At 45.3% G+C, this 20,097-nt stretch overlaps 1 protein-coding gene across 2 annotated transcripts in view; it reads left to right on the forward strand.

Annotated features, from left to right (window-relative positions):
• Positions 1-18,773, forward strand: part of VTCN1 (V-set domain containing T cell activation inhibitor 1) — a 34,671-nt gene extending 15,898 nt beyond the window's left edge. The window contains exons 2-6 of one of the 2 annotated variants that reach the window (XM_014534527.1): positions 6,145-6,209; positions 12,444-12,791; positions 13,493-13,771; positions 16,767-16,936; positions 17,236-18,773. In XM_014534527.1, the coding sequence (XP_014390013.1) occupies positions 6,145-6,209; positions 12,444-12,791; positions 13,493-13,771; positions 16,767-16,891 (817 nt within the window). In that variant the 3' untranslated portion in view covers positions 16,892-16,936; positions 17,236-18,773. The remainder of the gene's footprint in view (positions 1-6,144; positions 6,210-12,443; positions 12,792-13,492; positions 13,772-16,766; positions 16,937-17,235) is intronic. The other variant, XM_014534528.1, reaches the window with a different exon arrangement.
• The last annotated feature ends 1,324 nt before the right edge of the window (positions 18,774-20,097 follow it).

A 20,097-nucleotide genomic window follows, 5' to 3' on the forward strand; every position in this document is an offset into this window, starting at 1 on the left:
AATAATCTAAGCGTCTCAGAAACCTAGAACCCATACTAATCGATATTAAAAAAAATGGTTACAGAACACATGCTCTGTTCCACATAGTGTTTAAAAATAATGCCGCCTTTTCTCCTTTTATGGGGAAAAATAGAGAGAGAAACTTTTTGGACAGGCTGAAATCAATGTCTTCACTCTCAGCATTCCTCTATAGACCTAGTCACTTTTTCAGTTTACGAATAAAGTAATATGTCTGATTTTTTTTTCAAACATTTACTTGATTTACTCAAATATTCTGCTTGGTATATTTAATTTTAAAGTAGAACTTATTCAGATTAATCACACGTTTGCTCACGTCATCTAGTTTTCCGAGGGTTAATCCTTTATGGGATACACAGTGGAAGAAGGCGGATGATCTATAGGAATGTGGTACCTCTCAGTTCTGTCAGTATTTGAGACGGAGGAACTAGAGACCGTAGAAACCATTCATGCTTGAATGGAACAAAGAGGCCTTATGTCTTCCAGAATGAGTGCCCTCCGTACTGAAGCAGACCCAGAAGCCCTTGTTTCTAACAAGGAGCTATGGGAGCTATGCAGGAATGCGGATGAGGGAAGCCTTCTGAACTGTTGGCCTCCTGCCTGTCACATGGGACTTTTTCTAGAAGTATGGTTCTTAGGAGCACAGGCTCGTCCATTAGACTCCTGGATTTGAGACCTGGCTCTCCTCTCCCACTTCCTAGCTGTGAGAGTTTGGTCGGTTATTTAGGCTAAGCCTCAGTTTCCCCACATGTAAAAAGGCAATGATAGTGATACTTCCGCATAGCATTGCTGAATGAAGGAGGAATGAGACACTGTATGCATATGTAGCACTAGCACACACAACGTGCCCGATCAGCATTGGCGTCTTTGTTTTATCATCCTCATGGACCTCGGGGAGAGCGAGAGTTTGTCCTTAAAAGATAGGTATCCCTATCCCAGTTTATTTCTTGGAAATCCGGTAACAGCCTGTCTGCTGCAGTGTGTGTTTCTATAGCACCGATTAGCTCATACATGGTTGGGACACGGGGGAATGAGGACAGTTATATGGAAGTTGCGTTGATTCACATGCATCTTCCCCAAGGCAAGGGGGCTGAAACAGCAGAGAAGAATGACAGCTTCACTGGGAAGGGCTCCGTGCGGCTTTCAGTTCTTTGTTTCTTTCCATTTTACATGAGCACCTGCTTCTGGAGCGCTCTCCCCCGAGAAGCACATCCTGGCCTTGCACGTCCCAGGGGTGTCCTTCCCTCTGTACCCCAACTTCACCGGCTCATAGCACCCTAAGTCAGAGTTTCTGCTCAGTTGTTTCTGTGCATTTTTTAACCCTTAGCCGAGGATATGTTTTTATTAATTTGAGGGAGAGAGAGAGAAATATTGATGTGAGAGAGAAACATTGATCAGTTGCCTCCCGTACACACCCGACCAGGGATCAAACCCACAACTTTTTGGTGTACAGGACGGCGCTCAACCAACTGAGCCACCCGGCCAGGGCTGTGTGCATGTGTAACATCCCTGAGCGGCTTCTGGCCCTACTGAACTGCCTGCTTTGGCCGTGCAAGTTATCCCGAGGTACCAGTTACTGTTTCCGTTAGGGACCCATTACAGAGTCACACGGGTTTCAGTGATCTGCCCTTACCTTAACCTTGTTTTCCCGTCAGCCCTGTTACCTTTATAGTGCGATTTTATAGAATGTGAGGTTTTTCAGGAGCACAACATACCATTTCTTAACTGAAATACCTCATTTCTTTCAAGTGCTGCAGAAAGACACAAAAAGGAGGCGAGAAGGGCCACTCATATGGCAGAGTCCGGGGTGCAAGGCTGGTCCCTCCCCGGTGGCTCTGAGTTCTGTGTCCCTGGAAAGCACCTCTTCCCAGCCCAGGGCACTACCGTGTGGTGCTTGGTCCTGATGCGTCCAGGGCAGCAGCATAACCCTGTTCTCCGTGTGTCCGCTTTGGAGAGAGAGGAGGGAGCAGCACGAATCGCTAAATATATCCCTGGATAAAGCCTCTTTACTTTCTTTGAAACTAGTTCATGGAAATGCACTTTGAATTCCTGTGAGAACATGCTCCTCTCTTTACTGAAGCCCCGACCGCATTCTGTCTTGTGCTATTACAGTGGCATGCGTGTGCGTGCGTGTGCGTGTGCGTGTGCGTGCACGTGTGTTTTACCTGAATTGCACTGTGATTCCTGAGGGCAGGCCCTTGTTGACTTCCTCCCTATGTCTCCTCCCCTTTGCCCACACAGTGTCTTTCATGTGGTAAGCACTAACAAATACTCGCTTCGTGAACAAACCCTCCAGAAGCACTGACTCACGTCTGGGCCCTTCTGTGCAGAGTAACAACTGTGCCCTGTGAATGCCCATGCAGTGGTTAGAAGACCTAGTTTTGCATTAAAAATTTCCTGTAGCATAGTTATTGGAAATTATGCTGGGGAAGTGAAAACCAAAAAGCAGTGTAAGAACACCTGATGTGAAATATTTTATTCATCGTTTTAAAAAATTAATAAGCAGCAGGAATTATTTAATTTGGCTGCTCTGATAGTTGCTGCTTCGCTTTCCAAGGTTCTGCAAGTGGAGCGGTTCCCCGAGGGAACAACAGTTCAGAACAAAGCTCAAGGTGATCCTGCTTAGACAGGGAACCTGCTGACAGATGGGTTCTGCCTCCACAGCAGGGGAAGCGTGGGTCTCGGGGAGGGAGATGAGCTCCCAGCCTCCACTGTCCCATTCCTACTGGTGAGCGTACAGGTATCTGCTCCGTGTCCTTGCTGTCCAGCCCCCCACGGAGAGGGTGGGGGACAGCATATCTGTGGTGGGTCTATGGTGATTAACATGGCTGGAGTGCAGGAGGCCAGGGGGGACTCGGGGGAAGTGTGGGGAGAGACAGTCTGGAGAGAGAGGACGAGAACCCCTTTGAAAGACCCTGTGGGCTACATCACAGAGTGGAGTCTTATCATGAGGGAATCAGGAGGGCACTGGGAGTTTTCAGACTATCACCAGGACTACCGTGATCATCAGTGTTGTCATCATTCTTGCCAACAGCTCAGTAGCTAACCCACAGGGTAGGCCCCACAATACCCATCAGCACCACCAAGGCAACATGCACTATGTTAGAAGCACGTGCTTGTTAGGTAACCATGGCAGAAAAGCAAGAATGAGAATAGCAATACTTATAGACGCTGCCTATGTGCCCGGCACTTTTCTAAGTGATTTTGTAAAATGGGTTAACTCAATCTTCACAAGATCGGAAGTTGAGGTCCCACAATTAGTAAGTGGTGGTGCTGGGACTGGCACTGTGCAGGCTGGGTCCGGAAGCCTCAGTGATCACCCCATTTCCCACTTTCAACTAGGCTGTCGCCCCTAAGCTGCTGCCATAGAGAAATTCTGAAGTCACTGCTGACCCTGGCAATGTGGACAGACTGCGCGCGGGGATACCTGACGGGAGAGTTGCACTAATGCTGGGGAGGCATGGGGTGAGCAGGCGCAGGGAAGGGACAACAGAGAGAGGAAGGAGAGAACAGGACTGGATGATTCAAACACATGTGAAAATGCACACTGAACCCTGAGCACCAAGGCTGGGACCTGCTACTTTGATGTATCAAAATACTATGATATTTTTATTATTATCAGCTGGATTATTCTCCAGGTTTAAGTCATTAGCTTTTCCTAATAAATTTAATCAGGCAGGTGCAATTAAGCTCTTTTAAAATTTTTTAATTGATTTGAGAGAGAGAGAGCTAGAGAAGCATCAATTTGTTGTTCCTCTTATTTATGCATTCATTCCTTGATTCCTGTATGTGCCCTGACAGGGGATCAATGTGAGAGAAACACATCGATTGGTTGCCTCCCACACACGCTCTGCAACCTCCCATATGGGAATGACACTCTAACCAACTGAGCTACCCAGCCAGGGCCAACTCAGCTTTTTTAATAATAAAAAGTAATATATGAGTAGCCCTTTATGGATCATGCAACATTCATTGTCAACTACATCGTTTGATCTTAAAGCAACCCTCCTGTATTAGTTTGCTGGCACTGCTGGCACAAGATACCGTGAATAGGGCGGCTTAAACAACAGAAATTTACTGTCTCGCAGTTCTGGAGGCGAGCAGTCCAGGTGTCGCCTGGGTTGGCTCCTGAGGGCTGTGAGGGGGCATCTGTTCCCAGCCTGTCCCCTGGCTTCTGGTGACCTGCCAGCCAACTTTGATGTCCCTTGACTTACAAATCTCTGCTTTCCTCTTCACATGGTGTTTTCCCTGTGTGTGCATGTCTGTATCCAACTCTCCCCTTTTTATAAGAACACCCATGAGTCATATTGGATCAGGGGTCCACTCTACTCCAGCATGACCTCATCTTAACTAATTACATCTGCAACAAACCTATTTCCAAATAAAGTCACTTTCTGAGCAGTGGGGTTAGGACTTCAAAGTAAGAATTTGGGGGGGACACACTTCAACCCATAACACCTTTGTAGCAGGTAAAGCAGGAATTATTCTTATTCCCATTTTAAAGATAAAGAAACTGAGTCTGAGAGAGTTGAAGTCATTTCCCCAAGGCAGGTCAATCCCAGGGCCACAAATGCAAGTCTGCTGCCTGACTCAGTGGTTGAGAAAGCCAGACAGGGCCTCTTGCTGTGAGTTTGTCTAGCTGTTCTCACACACGTGGGCCAGTAAGAACTGAAGCTGCAGCGAGCTGTGTAAACAGAGGAGAAGCGGTCATATGCAGTCTCCTCTTGGAATCAATTGCAGATGCCCTAGTATTAAAAGCTCCATTCTGCTTCTTCAAGTGCTGCCTCTCTGGCTGGACCTCATGAGGGTCTGACCTCCAGGGGAACTGTTTACGCAAACTGTTCCTTGTAGGCCCAGCCCTGAGCCAATGGGAGCTGGGTACAACGAGCCTATTCAGGGCAGGAAGTGAAATGCCCGTGTTTCCCCTTCTCTCTATAGCATCATTCTTCGCCTCCCTGTGCCTTTCTTTTGTCCTGCCTGTTGAGTAACATCGTGTGGCTGTGGGCAGTGTGAGCTGCCAGCAGCGAGAGGGTGTGGCTGGGGACACCGGCCTGATGACCTATGCACCAGGGTGGGCAGCGATGGGCAAGTTTCCCAGGAACTGCTCTGCAACACACCAGCTCTGACGCACACCTCCTGCTCTGCCTGTCACTCTCCCCGGCTAAAGCTGGTGGCCCCTGGGTTCCCCTGAACAGAGAGGAGCGACACACCCCATTTGCGAGCCCCCACCCTTGGGAGACAGTGTGAGAAGTAGGCAAGTGTAGATTCCAGAGAGAGAGAGAGAGTCCAATCCGAGCTCTGCCACTTTCCATCCATGTGAATTTAGGAAAGATACTTAACCTCCCTGTCACTGCCTCATGGGTGAAATGGAGCCGATAACTTTGTTTACCTCACAAGGTTAGCGTGTGGATAAATGATATAACCCCCAGATGGTGCCTGGAACACGTCTGCCACATAATTCTAGCACTCGGTAAATGTAGGCAATACTTCCTTGTTTGTTTCCCAAATGCCATTTGTTAATCTGGTCACTGAAAATTGGCAGGCGACATAGTAAGAAGTTAACAGTGGTTATGTCTGGCTGATGGAATATTTGCTTATTTGTATTTTCTAACCTTTCGGTAATTAATATGTATTAATTGTTAATAAGAGAAAATAAGGTCCCGCTGAGGATCTATGGGACTAAGGAATAGTGAGTACAGGGTGAACGTGACCACGGTTAAAGTCTGAAGTCTATGGGAGGAGACGAAACAGGTAGGTGAATGCTCCAAGAGGGGTGGGCAGCAATGCTCAGGGTGGGCTGGGTGTGTGACCAGTGCTCCCCAAGTGGCACCTGCACTACAGAGGTATCGTCAGTCTTGTCCCAACAGTCTCTGTGCATGGTCTTCCCTGGTCTGGACACAGGAAAGAAAGATGATACAAGAGTCAAATAAAAGGGCCACTCCTTTAACCTACCTCGTGCCCCGGGGGGACGGGGCAGAATTGCGGAGATTCCTTCCTAAGGTGCCTATTTCTAGGAATATGTTGAGGGGCTTTCGGTAGCACCTCTTAGGACAGAGATGAGCCCAGGTTGCAAATCAGCATGTCGCACGGAATGAAGTAATTTCCTGTTTCTCTCTCTCTCCACAGCATTATTAGCATCATCATTGTGTTGGCTGGAGCCATTGCCCTTATCATCGGTTTTGGTATTTCAGGTATGTGATTTCCTGCGTCACCACAAGCCGTTCACCCCTCACCACTGAGCCCCCAACCACTCAGTGTGGCAGAAGGGAAAGAGCGCGGCTCGTGGACCCAGAAAGCCTCAGAGTAGAGCGCTGGGCCTCCTCCTTACTGACTGCATTCTCCTCGCATTAGTCACTCATCTCTGTGGGCCTCAAGTTTCCGAGTTTACGGAGTGGAGCAAGCAATGTCTGCGTCACAAGGTGGTTGAGAGAACCAAATGGAACGCTTATCAGAGTGCTCTGCATTAGTCACTCATCTCTGTGGGCCTCAGTTTCCGAGTTTACGGAGTGGAGGAAGCAATGTCTGCGTCACCAGGCGGTTGAGAGAACCAAATGGAACGCTTATCAGAGTGCTCTATCTATCAGACGGCGCTCAAGGTGTGCTGGGGTCAGAGGTGAAGTGCTGCAGGGCTGAGCCATTCTAGCAATGGCTGGCCTGGGCGGATGGTTCCTTTGCAATGAAGCCTCAGCTGACCTGTTAAAGAATAGCAAGTCTTTGCACACAGGGGGCTCCGGAAAAGAGAAGACAGGTGGTTCCATGTAGGAAACATGGATGGTGCGCTTCGGAAGGCAGCTATCTGATGGCAGCTGAGAGGAACGGTCTTTTTCCTCCTCTTCTGTGTCTCAAAAGCATCTATTATTTAAGCCACATTAATTAAGACACTGGGTGAGCTGGTCGGCAGCTGTCTGCGCTGAGGCAAGTGCTTGGCTCCATTTCCCTTCAGCTGTCTGACTCAGGCCAACACGTGTATTTGAACTCAGTCTGTGGCCAGAGCTGTCACTTCAGGACTTTATAGTTTCAGCTGCCTTTTCTCCGTCACTCTCCTCCACTGAGGATGTGCTGCCGTCCCAGGTGACGTGTAAGGAGGGAGAGGCAGCGGAAAGGCCCCTGACCCTACTTGGTCCCTGTGCTGTCGCTCACTCACTCACTGGGTGACTTTGAGCAGCTCTGTGTGGTGGGAGAGCTTAGGAATCAGACAGACGCTCTAATCTCTGGCCTGACACCAATGGTCTATGTCCATTTGGATATAACTTAACTTTCCAGACAGTTTCCTCGCTGGTAAGGCAGTCAGAGTAGTTATGGGGACTAAATGACAAAGATTTGTACAGTGCCTGACGCGTGTGTGTAATAGGTGGCTGCCATTATTATTTATGGTGACACCATCAGTGCTATTCAGAGTTTGCTGTTATTGATGCATTCGTATACCACCTCCTGACGCTTGCACAATTTCCCAGCCACACCAAGGCAGGCCCCCTCTGAAGTTAGGGAGGCCAGGGCAGGAAGCCACAGGACACAAATTCTCCATCTTTGGACACTGGGTAAAAGTTACAGGCTACTCAGTAAGCCAGTCAGGCATGTGCTTATGGCACCAAAACAGGAGCATTGAACAAATTGTTTGGAACAAAATTGATATTTTAAAAAATTGTACTCATCTGAGAAAATGAACAGCTATTGGCTTTTCTTACACTTGTTTTATAGTTTGTCATTTTTCTATGTTTGTAAGAGGTGAGTAGGCTCACTGTTTCAGTCTGGCCCTGGATAGCAGCAGAACTGGGGAGAAAGAGCACAGGCTTAGCACCAGATAAGATGGAGCTTGACACTAGCTCTACTACTTGCTACTTAAAGGGCTTTAGGAAAGCCATTTAATCCCACAGAGCCCCCTTATCCTCATTCATAAAATGATCGCTCTTATCTCCCATGGTTTTATCAGGCTTACAATGAGTGACTATAAGTAAAGTACTTAGTAAACTGTTTCTTTCCTCCTGGTACTCTAATCTGCAATCTTTCCAAATGATTCTAGTTAATAACAGTTATCAATACCACTGATTGAAGGTTTAACATGTGGCAAACTGGGTACTATACGAAGCTCTTTACCTGCGTGTTATCATTTAGACCACTGAGGGAACTACTGTTATTAAACATCCCATTTTATAGATGAAAAGCTATGGGATAAAGAAGTTAGAAAACTTGCGCAAGTAAGTGGCAGAGCTGGGATTTGAACCCAGACAGCCTGATACCTGCGCCTTGTGCTCAAACACTATGCTCTGCTGCCACTTCCCTACCGTGTGCCTTTATCTAGTCAGGCCCAGCATCCTTTCTAGTTTCTTCTCACAGAAGCAATTGCTACCACCAACCCTGCTCTCTTCTCTGGCAAGAGTGGGACTCACAGGTTCCACCCCAGGCTCCTCTGGCACAGGCGTAAACCTATGTGTTTCCACTTTTAAGCCATGTGCTGCGGTGCCCATCTGGACAGCTGCGTTCCAGCAGATGCTGAGTGACCACCTGCTGAAGGCTTCCAGGATGCTCTCTATGCTGCAGAACCTGTCTTACTGAGTCCTTTCAAAGGGCAGTTGATTTTTCAGGGTTAAGAGCTCGATCCCCAGTAGGGGCCATACAGGAGGCAGCCAATCAATGGTTCTCTCATCATTGATGTTTCTATCTCTCTCTTCCTCTCTCTGAAAATCAATAAAAACATTTTTTAAAAATAGCTGCTTTAAACTCATCTCCTACAGCCCTGTGGCTCACCAAATCACACAAGAGCCCCTGGTGGCTATGAGGCCTGGAGAGTCATATCAGACCAGTCTGTGTTCCCTAGGACACAGCTCCTTGAGACAGTATTTGTTTGCAAGTTTGTATATAGATTTCTTTTTTGTGAGAAGCAATATTTATTTCCTGTTGCTTGCATATTAAATTTTATTTTATCCCTTTTTATCATCATTTATTCACCTAACAGTAAGTATTTATTGACTGCTTTCTTAAAAAGCAATGGCTTGGTCCTCATGGTTTTTCAAGATCTCACAGGCCTTTATTCCTCCTCTAGTAAGTATTTATTGACTGCTTTCTGGGTACAAAGCAATGGCTTGGTCCTCGTGGTTTTTCAAGATCTCACAGGCCTTTATTCCTCCTCTTGATTTGCTATGGGGAGGGTGGGATTTAATCAACATCACACGCATTCCATCTGCCACATCTGTAATGCAACCTTAAATGGTCTTGAGCCCACAGTGGTCCCTCAGGCTCCCATGGCTGCTACTTTTACTCATTAAGTTCTCTAAGAGAGCATCCAACAAATCCTCCACTTGTGGGCTCAAGGCCAACGCATTACAATTAATTCGGTAACACAATTACCGAACTAAGATATGTCATTACCATTTCATTCTCTCCATAAACTGTGCTAATTATGTATTTTTCCTGAAAAGTAATTTTTCAAATCAACTTTAATGGCACTTTATAAACTACAGTCAAATTTACCCTTGCTCTAATATAGTTACATTTGCCCCATGGTTTTATTGAGAATCTCTGTGTATTTTCATTGCCTTTTTAAAATATATATTTTTTATTGGTTTCAGAGAGGAAGGGAGAGGGAGAGAGAGATAGAAACATCAATGATGAGAGAGAATCATTGATTGGCTGCCTTCTGCACATCCCACATTGGGAATCAAGAACATAACCCAGGCATGTGCCCTGACCAGGAATCGAACCATGACCTCCTGGTTCATAGGTCAATGCTCAACCACAGAGTCACGCCGACCAGGCTCATTGCCTTCTTTTTCACTGGCTCACATCTCCCCCAAATTTAGATGTGGTAATCCTGCCAAATGTTCCTCACTCCCATAATCATTTTGGGTAGAACTATTAAACAGTCCCTTGATTTCTACTGACTTCCATTCATTTATTCATTCACTGAACAAATACATATTTTTCGCTCAGGCTGCCGTAACAAAATACCAGAGACCTGGTGTTTAAATGGCAGACGTTTATTTTCTCACAGGTCTGGAGGCGGGGAAGTCCCCTCAGGCCCCAGGTGGCCCACCTCTCAGGCTTCCATCAGAGGAAGGGTGATCTGCTTTGCTCCGTTTACTCATTCAAATCTTAACCTCACCCAGAAACATCCTCACAGACACACCCAGAGTATCTGACAAAATGTCTGAGCGCTCTGTGGCCCAGTACAGGTGATACACAAAATTAATCATCACAACAGTATAGGAATTACAGATATGATTCAAACAGTTTCTGCCCTTGAAAAGCCCACAGATTAGTGCCAGATAGAGACCGGAGACAAGGTAGAGGGGAGACAGCTGCTGTAATAAAGGCACAGGAAAGTGTTCAGGGACAGTAAAGAGAGAGTCTACTCATTTTGTCTTGGTAGATCAAAGGAGGGTTTCGTGAGAGGCTGCCATCTGAACAGCCTTGAATATAAGCAGAACTTGGATAGCTGGTGATAAGAGAGGAGGGAACTATAAATTGGAGGTGCAAGATGAACAGGGGTGTGAAAATAATAGTATAATTGGCATAACCAGGATTAGCCAAGGCGGGGAAAGGCGTGTTTCACATTCATATCACACAGTAAAACTTCGCACCATCCTCTCTCATGACTTCTCTCCCAAACCTCCCACCTGCGTGGCCATGCATGGCAGCTGCTCCCGTCTCTATTCCCTGCACTCTAAGCCTCCAAACATCCCCCCAGTCCAGCCTGTGCACCTGTGTTTCCTCTGCCTTTTTTACTTATAACTTTTCTTCCATCAGTAGCTCTCTGTTCTTTCTAATATAAACCCATCTAGCTTAGCTTCTTCAGGTCTGTCCCTCATCCATTACCTTCATCTACTTTATAAAGGCCGAGGGCCCAACTAGACAATTCTAACCCCTTGTGGGCACGAGAGAATATCCGTATGTTCATAATGTTACCTCTGACATTTGAAAAATACCAAGTATGCTTGTGTATTTTTCCATTGAAAGCAGAAAATCAATAAATCACTTGATATGAACAGACAATATAGACTATGAAAGAAAGCAGTGGGAAATGAGGGTGGAAAGGTAACAATTAATGAGCATTTCCTATGTGCCATGCAGTATTTAGGTCTGAAGGCCATGCTGGGTAGTCTGAACTTGACTCCACAGTCCTTGGGAGTCATGAAAGACTAGTGATTAGAAAACTAACATGTTCATATTGTTCTTTAAGCTCTACCTATAAGACTAATGCATGTAAAATATATTGGATGGAGGCAAAGATAAGAGGAAGGAATAGCAATAAGGAAGCTGGGAGGCGCTCAGCACCCATTTTTCTGGCTTTAAGGAGGAGAGGTTAGTGAAGAACATTTTAATATAAGGTATTAAAGGATACTCAGAGATTGGGATGGAACTCGACCTGAAAATCCTCAGGATCTACGACAGCTCTGGGGATGGGGACACCTTCTTCATCTTTCTTTCATGGTCTTCCCACTCCCCTACTTTTTGTGTCTGGCCCACGGTCCTCTTGGGCTCAAAGACTCATCCTCATCTCAGCTTCACATCCATACCCCAGAAGGAGCCTCTCAAGAAGATTCAGTTCATTGAATCAGTCCTACAGGCGTCCCCATCAGCAGCCCCAGTGCAGAAAGAAGGGCTGGTCCATCCTTCATAGACTGAGTGGGCTATCGGCTGGGCAAGTGCGGAAAAGGCAGTGGACACGGCTGGCTGCATGATTCATATTCTGTTGGTGATATGCTTGGAGAGGAGGGGATATCTTCTATCTTAGGCCAAAAAAAATAATTTAATTAAGTATCATTCTTCATTATGCCATAGCTGGCACTATAACCTTGACCACGTCACTTATCTTCTCTCCGCTTAGCTTCTTCATCATTCAAATGGAGATAAAAGCAACAGCACTTTAGAATCTGACATTCTTCAGAACTCCTAGTCACATTTGGTTAACATGAGGTTTCACTTCTACACCATTTCTGGTTAACTATGAATAACAACACCTTATATGTGCAATTACAATTTTCAAGTCAAGTTCATAATCCTTTGATTTGATCCTTACAGGAATCCTTTAAGATAGGCAAGACAGATAGCATTAACTCCATTTTCCTGAGATCCAGAGAGGTTACATGACTTATTCCAGCTCACACAGATACGAAATGACAATGCCAGGACTTGAGTTCTCATCTTTAAACCCCAAATCCAACATGGTCTCCTCTCATCGTCTCCCCAGGATTGGGTTACTTGGTCCCAAAAAGCTATTGTTTATTTTAGATCCCTGTAGCTATAAAAACAGACTATTGTCTTCCTGCTCTTTCTATCCTTCTTACATCTTCTTTCCTATGCCTCTGCTGTCCTTCTGTCTTCCTAATTTGTTGCAGAAGTCTCTGTTTGGCTTTTAGTAATGAAGGGTTTGGTGACAGAAGTTCCAAAGCTTTCCTTGGCATTGACCCTTGCTTCCTAAATTGCAGGCACACACTCCATCTCAGTCACGACTCTCACCTCGGCTGGGAACATCGGGGAGGACGGAATCCTGAGCTGCACTTTTGAACCTGACATCAAACTTTCTGATATCGTGATACAGTGGCTAAAGGAAGGTGTTATGGGCTTCGTCCATGAGTTCAAAGAAGGCAAAGATGACTTGTCAGACCAGAATGAGATGTTCAGAGGCCGGACAGCCGTGTTTGCTGATCAAGTGAGAGTTGGCAATGCTTCTCTGAGGCTGAAAAATGTGCAACTCACAGATGCTGGCACCTATAAATGTTACATCATCACTTCCAAAGGCAAGGGGAATGCTAACCTGGAGTATAAAACTGGAGGTAAGGTATTTTTAGGCAGAGGGAAAGAAAGGGCCAAAAGCTATTTGAGGCTAAAGATCGGTTAGTTGATGAAATATGCTTTTACGCTCATGAGTGATTAATATCAGACAAGACCCTCAAAGTCTGTTAGCAACCAGCCTTGCTGTCCAAGACCCACACCAACTCCAAAAGGGGCCCATTATATTAGGTCTTAAAATCTTTTGTTCTGAACTCTAGCTTCTTCTGAATTTTCACATATATTATCTAAATAATATATTGTAGTGACAGGTGAATACTGTTTCTTCCTTCTCTCTCTCCCTCCCCTAACTATTTTCTCCAGGTAGCAAAAAAGATATAAAGTTCAGAAGACTTCACAGGTCCCTGGGGAAACACCCAATTTCCCTAATGGATAAACTTTTTTTGTAATCACTGGAACTCCTCTTACTTGGAGAATTTACCTGTTGTAACAATTAAACCTAGAACTTATGTCTGTGGAGTTTGTGATATCGGCCAGAATTGTGATGTACAACAATATCATGAGCAGATCATTATTTGCATCTACAGTACAGTGGGCCATACACAGAGAGCCCACTGGGGAAGTGAAGTTCTGAGTCACCTCAATGATAGAAATCACGGTGTATTTAAGACCTAGTACTTCAAAGGCTATATTGTCTTCTCTTTCTGACCTTGACATCAGCCCTTTCTGACCTTCAACCCTGCAGCCTTCAGCATCCCAGAGATGGATGTGGACTATAATGCCAGCTCAGAGAGCTTTCGATGTGAGGCTCCCCGATGGTTCCCCCAGCCTACAGTGGTCTGGACATCCCAAGTTGACCGAAGAACCAACTTCTCAGAAGTCTCCAATACCAGCTTTGAGCTGAATTCTGAGAATGTAACCATGAAGGTTGTATCTGTACTCTACAATGTCACAATCAACAACACATACTCCTGTATGATTGAGAACAACATTGCCAAAGCCACGGGGGATATCAAAGTGACAGGTGGGTCTCTTCATGCTTTTTGTATGGGTTCATTGGGGTGAGAATTAAATCTAAATTAAAATATAATTTCTATAACTGATATATTATGTACGAGGGCACAGAAAGCTCTAGAGTTCTCTTCACAGACACCTACATCACAATTCCAGTTGGGATTACACTATATAAGAAGAAGACTAATACAAAACAATATTTATGGCCTAATAGGTCAAAGATGGCAACTAAGCTTCATCTCATACACCTTCTGACTGCTTGGAGAGCAGTGTGTAGGGTCCTGAGGCCCTAACTCAGCAGGACTGCTTTGGTGAAGCAGTGGGATATGATGATTACTTGATATCTCTGATATATTCAGCTAGTGATCTATATGCCAAGTCCCCCAACACTGGTTTGGTTCTAGTCTGCCTTTGAGAAGGCTTTCAATCTGAAGACGGAAGGTCTTAGAATCTGCCTTAGTCTTATTCAGCCCTTCTCTCCTTAGTCAGCTCATGTTCCCACTAACATGGCCCAGGATTACCCAACAGCTCTAGTTTGAACTGGCCTCCCAAGCTGCGAAGACCAGGATCCAGGGAGCCCAGCACTCAGGTCTCCCTGCAATGCTTTAGTGCATAAAAACCTAGGGTTGAGCTGGCATCAAAGAAATGCACAGACTGAATTATAACTTTTAAAACCATCCCTCTTGGGGCTAAAATGAATTCAATTTGAGTGAGTTGTAGGAATTCTTTTGCATCCTAGATAGGGAACATTTATCAGACATATGATTTGCAAATATTTTATCTCATTCCATAGGTTTTCATATGTATACTTTATTTATTTACTTTACAATGTTTTTATTGATTTTTGAGAGAGAGAGAGGAAGGGGGAGGGAGAGTAACATCAATAGGAGGCCTCCTGTACGCACCTGACTGGGAATTGAACCTGCAACCTGGGTATGTGCCCTGACTGGGAATTGAACGGTCACCTTTCAGTGCATGGGACAATGCTCAACCAACTGAGCCACACCGGCCAGGACAGAAGAATGGTTTTGATAGAAGAGGAAGCCATGAAGTCAGGAGCCTATGTCAAAGTCCATAACATCAATAGGAGGCCTCCTGTACACACCCGACTGGGAATCGAACCTGCAACCTGGGTATGTGCCCTGACTGGGAATTGAACGGTCACCTTTCAGTGCATGGGACAATGCTCAACCAACTGAGCCACACCGGCCAGGACAGAAGAATGGTTTTGATAGAAGAGGAAGCCATGAAGTCAGGAGCCTATGTCAAAGTCCAAGGGAGAAATTATGAGGGTCTTAATGGGGGCAGTGGCAATGGGAAAGAAAGGGGAAGAATAAAAAGTTAATGAAAAAAATAATCTACAGGCCTTAGGGACACAAATGTGGAGGAGAAGAGAAAGAGCAAGTCAAATGGGTGTGATGTTTCTACACTGTTGGCTTAGGAGGTTAATAACTCTGCCAACAAACAAAATACAGAAGCAACATTTCAGGAAAAAAGATGGGGACCTGTTTGCTTAGGAGGTTAATAACACTGCCAACAAACAATTAAAATACAGAAGCAACATTTCAGGAAAAAAGATGGGGATTTTAGAGATGCTGAGTTGAAAGTGCCCATTGTTTACTAGGCAGAAAGGTCCTATGGTTAGCACATGACCCAGCATACGAGGGGTTTTGGGAGAACGCTCCATCCCTATTCCACATACTTCCTCCCATGAGAAGATACCCCACCAACCTAACCCTTCCAGCCTCTCTGTTCGCCCCTCTTCCATGCCTCATCAGAGAAGCAGGAGTTACTAATGTATCTGATGGGTGAGTCTATTAGAAGAAGCCGGACTTCAGAAGCTCAGCTCCTTCTTTTTTCTTGTCTCTCTAGCTACCCTCAGGAAGTATAATTTCTACCCTGCTCTTCCCAGCCATCAATGTTTCAGGGGCGTAATCGGCTTGGCTGGAGGAAGCCTGCCCCAGGCTGGTGCTGCCTGTCCGGGGAGATGCCTGGGCGACAGCTCACTTCCGAGCAGACAAAGCTTCATCCTGTATCAGATTTATTAGTAATGAGAGTGATATTTTGGTCTTCCAGTTGCCTCACTCGCTTTGTCCTACTCTTTAACGGATTCAGAACTCAGCTGTAAAAAGGGGTGTTCTTTATTGGGCTCCTTTGAACCCCAACAGTAGGTGCTCATACATTTACTCAATAATTATGTTTTTAACTGACCCAGTAGCAACTGTAAATCCAGATGTGAAACTCATGACAAAGTTCAGAATAAGGAGATGGATTTGGAAATGATCAACTTAATGGAAGTCATACTCATTAATTAGGCTTGAGCAGGGTTACTCTTGTTGTTTTCACAGATAATACTTATTGATTGCTTACTTATGTGCCAGGTACGTTCCAAGCACTTTAATGTATTAACTCATTAATCCTCCTAAGAAGTAGATTATTATTATTTTAGTCCTATTTTATAGATGAAGAAATGGAAACACATATAGATGAACTAAAGTCACACAGCTAGTAAGTGTCAGAGCCAAAAGGAACTAAATGAGATTGGACTGTCGCGGGAAAAAACAGAGTAGAGCAATTTAATTTCTTCATTTCTCTTCCCTACTTCAAAATGAGAACAATACTTTCTCATCACTTTGCAATGATGTCAAGAAAGCGAGTAACACAGAACCTATAAAGGTCACGGCCGAGAGGGGGAAAAACGTGTCTGAAACCAAGGACTGGCCACGGCCATTGTTCAGCCCATTCTTTCCTTGGTAACCGATTATTATCTCTTTATTGGTATCATTTTTCATTTGGCTGCGAGCTTACTGGAGTGGACCATGGAATAGAACTTCCTCTGAAGAAAAGGAAAGTGGATAATGGGGTACAAAGTTGCCCCCGAATTGGGTACAAGTTGTATTAGGAACAACTTGCTGTTTTGCAGGTACTTTTCCTTGCTAACCAGTCATGTGGAGATGATATGCAGCTTCCCCTCTATGACCCTGAACTTGTCTCTCCCTTTACAGACTCTGAGATTAGAAGGCGGAGTCACCTAGAGCTGCTGGACTCAAAGGCCTCCCTGTGTGTCTCTTCTTTCTTTGCCATCGGCTGGGTACTCCTACCTCTCTCCTCTTACCTGGTCCTAAAATAACGTGCCTTGGCCACACAGAAACGTGCAAAGTCATTAGTACAGCAGGTGAGATGAACCCTGAATGGTATGGGGGGTCCACTGTGTGTGTGCTTGTGTTCCTAACACGATCAAGCAGCTCCAGCATCAGCTCTGAGGATGATCCCTTCCTTGAAGGAGAGACTCAAGCCATCTCCTTTCCCTCAGCAACCTAGGGTGTCATGTGGCCTTGATAGAACATCATCAAAATACAGAAAACAAGGCCATTCCTGAATAAGAATACACTCATCCAGTGGCAGGGAGAGGTTCTGTTCTCAATAAATGTTTGCTGAATGGTTGTAATGGTATCTTATTGCTGTTATTTTCAGAATCCCAGGAATCTGCAGAACAATTTCACCACAAGATATAACCTAGTTTTCTATTTCTTGGGGGAAATGAATTCATGCCTAAAAGCCTGGAGTGAACATCCAAGATCAAGAAGCAAAAAGAAGCCAAAAGCAACCCACTGAAGACTCCAATATGAACAAGATAAATCTATCTTCAAAGACACGTATTAAAAGTTGGGGAAATAATTCATCTGAACTAGAGAAGTGTGTTAAGACTGCGAAGTAAAATGCATGTGGGGACAAGTGTACCCCCCCATATCTCAGGGACCTCCCTTTACCCATCCCCAGTTGGGGAGTGAGAGGGTGGGCTATTGCAGCTCCCCGTCTCTGGATCTTGTTATCCTGCTGTAATGTCGCCCCCAGAAAGTTTCAATTGCAATATGTCCATGCTTAAACTTCTGTGGAAACAGCAAGAAGCTGCTAGTCAGCTGCCACTTCACAACAGAGGTGGCTGCATCTTAGTGGTGGGTCCAACGATCCGCTTGTCACTATGATGCTTCCAAACGTGCCTCGGCATCTCTTCCCACCTGACAAACGCTGAACAAGTGTGGGACGTGACTGTAATTTTAAGGTAAAAATCGTAGTTGGGGGACATTTTCTAAATGATCCGAGTACCTTCTTTTCAAAAACAAACAAATGCCATTTTATTTCTCAGGTGACGTTTAGCCTTGAGTGGGCTCGGAAAGGCCTCCCATCTTGGCCACATGGGCGTTAAGTCACCACAAGGTCGCAGGCTTGTGCTTTCCAGCCTGTGTGGCCTGAGAGGACCTCAGGTCTCAACAGCATCTAGAGCAGTGAGACTCACTCAACCGGGCTCATTCTGCAAACCCCCAGGGATATTTAGAAATGTTTGGAGACTTTAACTATCACAATTTTGGGGGAGGGATGCTACTGGCATCTAGTGAATAGAACTCAGCGCCCTACAATGCACACGACATCCACCCACAACAAAGAATTATCCAGCCCAGTATGTCAATCATGCTGAGGTTAAGAAACCCTGATGCTGAATAGGAAAGGATCTTAAAAATAGGCATTAGCCTCTGTCACGTAGGCTGCGGTCTCAGACCAGAGAGCCAGAAGTCAGTTTGGGGCAACCAGGAATTTCTGACGGATTATCTGCAGCTGTTGAGCTTCTGAGTTCCTTTCCCTTAGTTTTTCTCTACAAATAAAGTTCTGTGAGGGACCTGCTTGAGTTCCATCTCAAGTTCTCCCTCTCTGAATTTAGATCTCAGAACCCTACCTAGTCACATTCAAATTAAGACAATAAAAACATGTACCTTCCTTGAAGCCCACAGAGAAATCTGAAAGCAGGGACAATAAACCTTTGAAAGGAGGCCCTGAGGAACGAGGCTTTGATAGGAAAGAATATTTTGTTTCCAGCCCCCTACCCACACCTTTCACGTGTTGACTACGGCCTCCCGGGCACTTTGGACCCACCACGATTGTATTACATTTTGTTATAGAAAACTTGATTGTATAGTTCTGATCACTCATGAGAATGATTAAATATGCATTTCCTATACTGGTGTCTGCCTGGTTTGTCAAAGAAAGTGAGTGTAAGGGAAGATGAATAAAAAGGCATAGATCGGGTTCTAAAGCTTCGTGCCTCGCATATGACCGGCGTTCAATAAGTGTCTGTTGAGTGATGGATAAGTGAATGGGAGGACATGAGAGGAGCCTGTGAGCATGGGCCAGGTGGCCGGGTCTAGTTTCTTAAAGAAACTCCACGAGGCTCACCAACCTGGCATGTCTCCATCTAGGAAAATAGATGACAGTGGGCTTGACGCACATAAGTGTGGAAGAGTGCATGTTGGTGGACAAACCCAATGCTCTGGTGCCAAAAAAAAAAAAAAAAAATCTGACTTTGACTACTCAGGAATTTCAATTTCTCAATCTCAGAAGAAAAACCTCAAAATCATCATTCCCAGGCCTTTTGCTTTTCAGATGAAAACCCAGAGGGGAAGTGTGGGTAACTGGCTATCTTCAGGTTCTACAGCTTGCCCAAATCACACTGGTAGTTGGTGGAGGAGTAAAATCTATAGAAAATCTCATTTTCAAATTCCCACAGGCCTTTTGCACAAAGAAAACATTATGAAACCAAATCAAGAAAGCAAACTGTGAAAGCATGACATGCTCAACCCAACCCAGGTTAATCCCTTGGCCTTGTCCATGAGCACACAGCGATGCATTAGGCAACAGATGGGTCAGATCAGCCGAAGTGCAAGGACCAGGATATCACTTACACCACAAACATCTGGGGAAGCTCAAATCGAGATGCCGAAGGCTAAAACATCGCAGAAGTATTAAAACACTTGAAGGAACAAACAATTCTAACTTCAAGGTGAAGTATCAGCTACCAGCTATACTTTTCAGGTTGTATGAGATTTGTTTCACCAGCACAGTGACTTTACTGTGCCCACTGTTAACTGGGGAGGGGTAGGCAGGGGATATTATTGCATACTGAGGCGTCTGCCCCATGGCACAGTGGTGTGCTTTCATTCCATTGATGAAACACAAAATTCCCAACCTCCCTCCAGCTGGTGAAGTCTCCACACATCCACTGGCAGCTCTAATTCAGACTGTCTTCCTATGTGCCTGCGCTCCTTGCTCCTTTTAACCGTGTCTTACGTCCTGTTTCACATCAATCATCTCCAGGAGTTTCAGCACGGCAGCCAGGAGAGAAAATTAACAGTCTCAAAAACAGAACCTCAGCTGTGCTCTCTTTTCCATCTACCCTCAAGCAAAAATTCCTCTTCCCCCCATGAAGCTGTCTCCGAGCGGTCCTTCATCTGTACATGCAATTTAGCACAAAATCACACACTGTCTTGTTGACTGTTCCTCATT

This window comes from Myotis brandtii, unplaced genomic scaffold, assembly GCF_000412655.1.
Source record: "Myotis brandtii unplaced genomic scaffold, ASM41265v1 scaffold131, whole genome shotgun sequence".
In the NCBI taxonomy this organism is placed as follows: Eukaryota; Metazoa; Chordata; class Mammalia; order Chiroptera; family Vespertilionidae; genus Myotis; species Myotis brandtii.